Here is a 9,984-nt window from a genome sequence, read left to right on the forward strand (position 1 = left end):
GAGTAAATAGAGTAAATAGAACCAAGACAGCTTTGTACACAATATTGTGTGTGATGATTAACTTCAGTGGGCTTGTTTTTTCTCAAAAAGGTGATAATTCAAGATAATGCCATCCACATTTAAAGAAAAACCTATGAAGACTGAATATGGATCTAAACTTAAAGTTTTCATCTTTTCTTCTTCTTTTTTTTTTTTTTTTTGGTTGTTTCCCTTTTTACTTTATGTTTCTCAGTTTTTTTTTCCAATTTAGTCTGATTTTTCTTGTACAACATGACAGACATTGAAATATGTTTTTTTTAAAATTAAAATAAACCAATTTACCAGAAAATTGTATTGCTGAAAAGAGCTGTGAAAAGATGTATGTATGTGTGTATTCATGTATGTATGGATGTGTGCATAAATGCAAAAATCACAAATATATATATACGTATCTATAAGCAAGCTTCAATTTCTATATGCAAGCAATTATAATTGCCATTCTTACACAAATAAGAATTCATGTAATAACTTTATAACAAAGCCCTTTTCTTAAAACAGCCAAATAAATCAAATTACAAGTATTAGAATTTTGGAGAAAGAGATATGAAGTAGTGTAGCGTTGCTTTCTTTTTTAAAATATATGATGGTTCTCTGTGGGAGCAGGTTTCTTGGGGAGGTTTTCTGGAGGCAGCCTTAGTTTCAGTTCAAATCAATAATCACTTCAAATGCTGTCAACTGATAAAAGTTCAAATTTTTTATTGTCTCTTTTAAAATAGCCCAGTTAGCTTTCTTTGATTCTGAGATCTCTTGTTGCAAGCTTCTTTGCTTCTGCCAGGTTCTGCCTCTAGCTCAACTCGGACTCCTGGCAATCTTCCAAGCTCACTGACTTCTGGCTTTCAATCTTTTTCAACTGACTTCTCCTGACAGAGCTCAGCTCTTTTAATGCTCTTTTAGAGGTGTAAATTCAAAGGTTGACTCCTCCTCTGAGAGTGGGATTATGGGAGGTGTCAATTCATAAAGTTACAAAGTTAACTTTCTGTATCTCCCATAGATGTGAACTCCAATGTGTGAGCTCTAATGTATAAACTCTCTTAAAGGTGTAAACGCAAGCATTGTTTCTATCAACTCTAATGACTTAACACTTTGTAAGGATTCTAACAAAGTAGAACATATAAAATATTTTGAACAAATCATAACAAATGTTCACATTTGTTATTAATAATAGTATCATTATTAGTAATAGTACCCATTGGGAATAGTAAAGTAGCTATATCTTCTTCTTCCTTTTCTTTCATTTCATGCTTTCAATTTATTTATCTTCCTCCTCTTTTTTCTTCTCTGTCTCCTTCCCTTTCCCCTTCTCTTCCTCCTCCTCCTTCTTTTTCTTCTTCTTCATTATCTTTTTCTCCACTTCCTTCTTCATTCTGATACATAAACAGAAACATAAAATTATCAATCCCCATCAAATAAAAAATGCATATTAAGTTTTATATATATATATATATGTATGTATGTATGTATGTATGTATGTATGTATAAAAAGTGTTGGATGATAAAACTATAGTAACATCAAAATGCAGTTTTTTTTCAAAAGTGCTAATTGCCATCTTAAAATTTTTTATTACTTTTTTTGTGAGTGTCTCAAATATGCTGGTCATCAGGACTCATATTGTTTTGTCAATGCTTTGAATTTGTGCAAGTTCTAGACATATTACCTATCACAATTTACCTCTTCATTTTTTACATTCAGTTTATAAATAATTGAAAGCAAAGGGTCCTTTTTGATATGTTGCCTCTCCTAGTGAATTTTAAGAGAAAGAAATCCATCCATATAAGAAATCACATTTTAGGGTAAAATTTTAAAAAAGTTAGTCTGTAGGGGATTTCTTTTGGCATAGAATTTCTTTATATTACCACTGAAATTCTATCCTAAAGGAAAACTATTCTAAATTTAAATAGACAAATATTGATCACTGAACATCTGTAGTGTACAACTGCTAGTCAAAAAATATAAGTTATAATCCATGTTTTTAGAGAGCTTGAAACTAATTTTTAGTGAGTGGTGATGGTAATGATGAAGATGCTGATGGTGGGGGAATAATTTTGTTCACAATGGTTTGGTTAATAATATCACAACAAAAATAACAATCATAAATTTTTACACACACACACACACATATACATATATAAAATCATTATATTATATTCAAATCATATAAAAGCTACCAGTGTTATTATGTTAACTTTAATTGCTTAATCATTAAAATAACAATCATTTATTGTCATCTTGAAAATTTAAACATTGTGTTCTCTCAGCCAATATTAAAAAAAATTAGTCCATGTCCTGAAGACTTTTATAAACTAATATCTAATATTTTTATAGATATCAAGCTATATATAGTATATCTATCTCTCTACATACAAAATAAGAAAAAGTGATACCTTATATTTGTGTTTGTGCATTTTGTAGACATTTAAGTGTATATAAAGCATTTATATAATACAATCATATCAACGATAGCTGGAAATGGTGGTAGCATCATATTCTTCATGCTTATCCCATTCGTCTTTGTTATAAACCTCAATGTCCAGTTTTCCTAGTTTGTCTGTATCTCATAAATGATAGAAACTCCAGGTAGATAGATAGATAAATAGATAGAGAGATAGAGAAATAGATGGATAGATGAATAGAAGGTTGATTATAGTTTTGTAAAAAATAAGAAATCATGAACAAACACAAGAACATGCATTTAGCATATGTTTTTTAATAATAATGCTGAAATCTTTTATCTAGAATATGCTTTCACACACATTAATTCTTGAAATTATTCCCTTAGATATTTTGTCCTTTGTGGTAATTGATACATCTTAATAACCACCAAGAATGCTATTGCATTAGGCCATCATTAGTCAGTAATAATTTATTTTGAATTCTTATCTTCCTTTTAGTTTCCCAAGAAGACAACTTCTTAAGCAATATAAATTATGTAGTACATAAAAGTAGGGAAATTATACAACAATATATATCTGTACATATATATAGATAAGTGGCATATATATTAACTATATACATGTATATGCATGTGTGCATGCGTGTGCATACAATAAACACACACAAAACCACACACATATTGATGCTCGGTATTTATGAAGAATATTACCAAGGATTTTCAGGCCTAGCAAATATAATAATTTGTAGGCCAAGGGAAAAACAGAGAGGAGTAGGAAACTAATAGCTTTTAGTACAGTACTTGAAACATAATAAAATTTTTATAAATCCTATTGACTTAAAATAATTTTATATGTCGTTGAATGGTGTAAAAAGTAGCACAATGGGTGTTTGCTGAATGTAGAAATTTAGAAAAACAAGAGGAATTCCAGTGAGTATTGTTTTATAATTTCATGAATATCTATATCTATATCTATATGATATAGATATAATGTATTTCTAATTTTATACATATATAGTTTTGTTATCTAAGGGGGGAGAAAAAATTTGGAACAAACAAAAAAATCACAAATACATATATGTACATATCTACACTTAAACTTTAATTTCTATATGCAAGCAAATATTAAATTACTACTATTGTAATTACCATGCTTTCACTAATTAGAATTCATTTATTTATTTATTTTTTTACAAAGCCCTTTTCATCAAAAAGTCCAATAAGTAAAAGTACAAATATCAGTGACTTTATTTGTCAGTGATACTGTTTGAGCCTATTGCAAGTCTGAATGATTCCTCAACCCTCACACTGCTAGGATATATTTACTTTGAGGTAGTTTTCAAGATCTTCATAATCAACACCCAAGAGTATTACCTGGGACAAGGTAAAGTATCAACACAAGTTAGAGCATTGGACTTTTATTAGATATCTTGGCCAGCCTCTCATTAAAAATTGAGAAGTAGCGTGGGAGAGGAGTCCCCATAGAATATAACAGAACAAGATTTTTTTTTCTACTTAAAGAGTTATAAATGTTCTAAGCACAAAGAACATTTATTAGACTTATATGATCGTTGCATATTTGGGATCAAGTCTAGAAAAATAGGGTAGAATAGTAGTCTTTGGTAGTTCAAATACCAATACTGGCACTTGCAAGTTTTATGACATTGGCAAATTACTTTGTTAAATTTCTGATTTCTACAATTGAAATAAAAATAGTTTTAGGGTCAACTTCATAGGATATTTTTTTTGAGAATTAAATCAGACAGACTTTAAAGAGTACTATACATGCACATGTCAATATCTATCTATCTATATTATCTATGTCTATATTATCGGAAATTATTTTCCACCTATCAAGAAACATCTGAAGATGCTTTGATCCCAGCTTAGAAAGGTAAGCCTAAGCTGTTTTACTTTTATAACCTCAACATTGCTCAGAGGTAAAAGATTAACTACTGTAGGATTTCTAATACCTAAGGTCTTGTTTGGCTATAGAGATTCAGCAAAGCAAAAGAGAGCACTTACATGAAGTGTGATAAAAATCTTCTGGACTTGAATGTTGTCTTCTGTTGTTCAAACTATTCGGTTCTGAATCACTATCCAGTGAATAATACCAAGGGTAAGAAAAACCTTGAAAGCTATAAAACTTTATGTGATAATAAAAGGGACTAAAAAGTTATTCATAATAATTAAATGATAGACTAAAAAATAAGAAATAAAATAAATTTTAAGATGAATCTCTAATCTACAGGAATTATTGAATTTTTAGTAGTTGATATTAAAAAATCCATTATTTGAAAACTATACAAATATCCCATTCAAAAGAATCTACAATTGCCATGAAAACAAAAGCACATTATTTTACCTTCACAGCTTTATGGAAAAGGAAGTTGTGATGATTTGTGTGTGTGTGTGTGTGAGTCTTTGTATAGTGATCTTTATTGTGTTTTTATTTTTTTTTTCAAGATACTATAATTCTGAGATGACTCATTAGCATGTCTCTCAGAACTACGAAAAATAGAGTCCTGAGACCTAGTGGTGGAAATTTCATCATCTCTCTATGTAAAGAGCAGTATTAATTTTCATGGAATCTAATGGGATCTTCTGATCTTGCTTAATTAGCTAAAATTAAGCTCATATCAGAGAAATGGCAGATATAAATCAAAAGAGAAACTCACTAAAAAATTATGTGTTTTTTTCCTTTACCTTCTCCAACAAGATAAAAAAAAAAAGCATTTTCATTTCCAATATTCTATGTTAGTTAACCTGTTCTGCCTCATTTTACTTACTTGGCAGATGTTCAATTTGACTTAGAAATACCAATTTCTGGAAATATATTCTCAAACAATGTTATATAAAATAAAGTATTGGTTCTGAGTAAGCAAATAAAAAATGTGAAAAGTCTTCATGTGTTTTTATACTTATAACTTTCCGAATACACTCCACTTTGTTACTATTAAATTATATTCTTTCTGTATCTTACATTCTCATCTTAGATACAAAGACAATAACTTTCATGGAAGATTCCTTCTGAGTTGAGTTTTTTAAAGACAATATTCACTAGTATAAAAAATCATTACTAGAGGATAACTGGGAAAAAAATTTATCCAAATCAAAAAGAAAGTGGCTCATGGAATGATGATATTGTATTAATTGAAATGCTAAACTCCAATTTATTTTATGTTTTCTCTGCCAATGAAAAAAATATTTAAACTTGTATGCAATTGGAGGGCATTACAATGTTCTCAAAGGGTACTGATAAATAGTATGTGATGATAGGCACTACTTGCCCAGGATGACTTTGATTCATTGGGACGAAATGAACTAGATTCCTAAATAACTGAAAGTAGTCAATCAATAAACATTTATTTACTAGCTACTATGTATAAGACAGTGTGCTAAGCCCTGGTGTTAAGACTTTTATAAGAGCTCTCTGAGGCAAAACCTTTTTCCTGAATTTATACAGCACGAAAGAACAAATGTTCCTCAAGGAAACAAGTTTGATTCTTTTTTGTTGTTGTTGTTTAGTGCTTTATTGCAAAGTGAGTTTATTGATGAGAAGTATTCTCATTCAATATCAATGATTACGAGGAGATGAGATATCAAAGTACACAATACTAAGTGAGATTGATCTGAAAGATTTTCAGTCTAATTTCCCTACAATGCCCCAAAGAAGTTACTAAGATTAATAACTGCTCAGGGAGTTACAACTTAAAATGTTGTAGGTGAACTTTGAAAAGTCTATGAAGGCAAGTACACCTGATACACAGAATAGTATTACAGTATAATTTACATATATAATAACTATATGTATATTCAGTTTTTATGCAATTATGTAAAGGCACAAATATAAGGACTATATGTATATAATACGCATATATCATATATATATATATATATATATATGTAGTCAGACAAAGAAATGGGGACTAGAAGAGAAGTACTTTGCAAAAAAAAGCATTTCTTCTAATCCCAAGAGATCACAAAGTTTTTTTAAAAATGCAATTATATTACTACATATTTTTTGACACGGAGGGGTACTTCTAATATTTTATTGTGTGTGATGTCTTTTCTTTTTATTTCAAGCCAAATATTCTAGAATCATCCTCTTGATGTTTTGGCACAACAGCTACCTGCTACTAGAAAACAGAGAATTATGGTGTCTTCAAGGGACTATAGAATGTGAAAAGGATAGAAAAAGTGATTGTTTAAATATGTGCCAGAATTGGAGAGATCTTATTTCAATTAAGGAACATAAATTGCTTAATGCATTATAAACTTTAAAACCTAAATTGAAAAAGCAGAAGGGTAGTATGAGATAGAATTTCATTATTAGGAGGAAATCAAGAAATTCTCTAATTTATCTTCTTTATTTACCAGAGAATAAAATGGAAATTCAAGAGAGAAGAAATGATGATTTCATACTCCAAATTTCCATCAGTGAAATACACAGAAAGTCAAATGGCAAATAAAAATCTCACTATTGTGGAAGAATTCATACTTGTGGGATTTTCTGATCTGCCAAACCTCCAAGGAGTTCTATTTGCCATTTTTTTAATCATGTACATGAGTATCATCTTTGGGAATGGACTCATCATTATATTAACCAAGATTACTCCAGCTCTACAAACACCCATGTATTTTTTAATTAGAAATTTATCTTTTCTAGAAATATGTTACACTACAGTAACTCTCCCTAGAGTGTTGTCTGATCTTAGGACACAGAAGAGAAATATTACTTTGTTTGCTTGTGCTACACAACTTTGCTTCTTTCTTATGCTTGGGGGTACTGAGTGCTTGCTCCTAGCTGTAATGGCCTATGACCGCTATGTGGCCATCTGTAGGCCTCTGTATTATCCTCTCATAATGAATCACAGGGCATGTGCCCAGTTGGTCACTGGTTCTTGGATCAGTACAATTCCAGTCATACCATGGTATGCATACCTGATTTTTTCTCTACCTTTCTGTGGCTCTAAAAAGCTTGATCATTTTTTCTGTGACTCTCTACCACTACTCATGATAGCTTGTGGAGATATTTCTGTTTTGGAGTACATTGTTTATAGTGGTACTGTGTTGTACATTGTGCTTCCTTTACTCTTAATAATCAGGTCCTATGTAAAAATCATTATCATCATTCTGAAGCTTCCATCAGCCATAGGAAGATCTAAAGCATTTTCCACTTGTTCTTCCCACCTTACAGTTGTGATCTTACTTTATGGTTCTGCTATCATTACATATTCAAGACCCCAGTCAAAAACCTCTTCAGGAATAGAAAAGATGCTTTCACTTTTCTACACTATTATAACTCCAATGTTCAATCCCATCATATATACCCTGAGAAATAAGGAAGTTATCACTGCACTTAGGAAGTTAGCATCAAAGTGATTTGGTTCATGCATACACTATATTATGGTACTGAACTTGATTCAATATATATTTCACAATTAAAAAAAAAAATAGACCTCTTCTCTCCTATCTTTATTTGAAATTTTTTCATTCCCTTCAATTAATTTCAAAATCTTAGTAGAACTATCCCCAACATGATGTCAGTTGTTTGTGTGTTATGAAAATTCCATATGATTAATATATTTTAAATCCTTTACTATTTTGGAACTGTTTGTCCTTAGAATGTGAAGTAATAACTTAAGGCTTTAACTTATTTATTCCAGATAAAGGTTGTGTAATGATCAGTCAGTAAGTCTTATTAAGCACTCATGTAGGAGACACTTTGTTAAGCACTGGGAATCCAAAGTAAGGCAAAGAGTTCACTGAGGGATTTTACATAGTTTCATAAGTGCATATGATTTCTCCTTTGCATCAATATAACAATCCTGACTATGTGAACAAATGACTTTTATCTTAAATTATACATGTTTACTTTTTTATTTTATTTTTTGGCATGAATATGTTTTGTTTTGTTTTGTTTTGCATTTTTGGGGAGGGGACAGTTCAAACTAACATGATAGAACCATTTTTTAAATGTTCATTGTGTAAATGTTTCATCTTGGAAATTAGAACATGCCATATCAGAATAATATATGAGAACCTGTTTTATACTTATTGTATTAATTCTCCAAATAAAATAATGGTATAGACAACTTAAGAATAGTTATTAATCTAAACTTGTCATAAAGATACATCAACATTAAAGCAAGATTGTGGGGACTTACCATTTATGTTAACCAACAGAGAATCACTTAAATCATTAAGGCTAATATTCCACATATCTAACGCTTTCACCTATCTAATAAACAAAGAGTAGAACGTTCTTTCATCAGTATTCCAAACTGTAGATTTTTCCAAAAGCACTCTAGGAGATTTATTTATTTATTTATTTTGTTTTAGTCAATCAATATAGAAGTAAGGGAAGAATGTCACCAGTTTTGGACTTTGGGTACTCTTCTGTTCACTTTTTTCTTCCCCAGGAGTTCCGTGCATGAAGCAGAGTTACTCCTCATCATCTTCTTTCTTTTCCTCATAAGAGTGAACCATACATTTTTATGTTCTCTCAAATAAGAGAACTTAGTTGCTTAACAGCCATAACTTGTTCTCTATTAAAACTCAGCTAGATCAGACCTTTGATGTTTCTATCACCACAAGTATTCAAAAACTAAATTAATCAAATGTGTTTAAGAAATCTAAAATTATAAAACCTACCACAATATGGAACTTTTGAATCTCTCTGTGTCCCTCAATCCTAAATATTTGATCTTTTTTGACCATCTCTGTGTGTGTATCCTATAAGGAGTTAACTGCTTTTCTGACTTTTTCCTCTCTTTCCAATCTTAATGCTTCAGTAAACTAGTTCAATGCTATAGCAACAGATACTCTTTTTTTCCTTGTTTCCTCAGATTATTAGAAATCATGCCTTGAAAACCCCAACTCTGATATCCTAACATCATGTGCCAATTTTATTTCTTTTTTGGAGATGTTTCTCCTGAAATTACCTTTCATTTACTGTCTATATATGTGTTAGCAAATTCTACATTTTTATACTCAATTAACATTTTTGCACTGATAGTGAAATCCTTTTTATGATCATTTTCTTCTATTCTGTACTTATATTTTCTGAATATATATTCTCCCATCCCACTCACCATGTATGAAAAAGATCTTTTTTGTTTCATTAAGTCCACAGAATTTGGGATTTCAAAACTTTCCCTCAATATCTTAGTGGCATTCCCAAGTCATCTATTAACAGGGCCATCTCCAGTCATCTTGATCTATATCTTGCCAATGGTTCCAGGTGGTTCTGGAGGGGAAAGTGAGGCAAGTCACTTTGAACGGCTCTCCCTCACTTAAATCCAATTCCCTTGCATAGCATGGTATCACCTCCCTGATGTCCTGGTACTCCAAGAATGAAGGACAGACAATAACAATAATAATAATATCTTATTTAAGATCCAAAAAATGGACAACATAGATTCATAGCTCAGTAATGAACCAAGCATGTCGAACTGAATGGAAAAAAGATATTCTATTAATGAAAAAATGTGTATATAACTCCTTTAACACATGGGCTCACTAAACTTGAGCCCCTTTTTCCTTTGGAATT

At 30.6% G+C, this 9,984-nt stretch overlaps 1 protein-coding gene across 1 annotated transcript; it reads left to right on the forward strand.

Moving 5' to 3' along the window:
* Window positions 1-6,890: 6,890 nt before the first annotated feature.
* Window positions 6,891-7,814, forward strand: LOC127541563 (olfactory receptor 10AG1-like). The gene has a single exon (XM_051966789.1). It carries the CDS (start codon window positions 6,891-6,893, stop codon window positions 7,812-7,814), a length of 924 nt encoding a protein of 307 aa, XP_051822749.1.
* The last annotated feature ends 2,170 nt before the right edge of the window (window positions 7,815-9,984 follow it).

The sequence above is a fragment of the Antechinus flavipes genome, chromosome 6, assembly GCF_016432865.1.
Source record: "Antechinus flavipes isolate AdamAnt ecotype Samford, QLD, Australia chromosome 6, AdamAnt_v2, whole genome shotgun sequence".
NCBI lineage: Eukaryota > Metazoa > Chordata > Mammalia > Dasyuromorphia > Dasyuridae > Antechinus > Antechinus flavipes.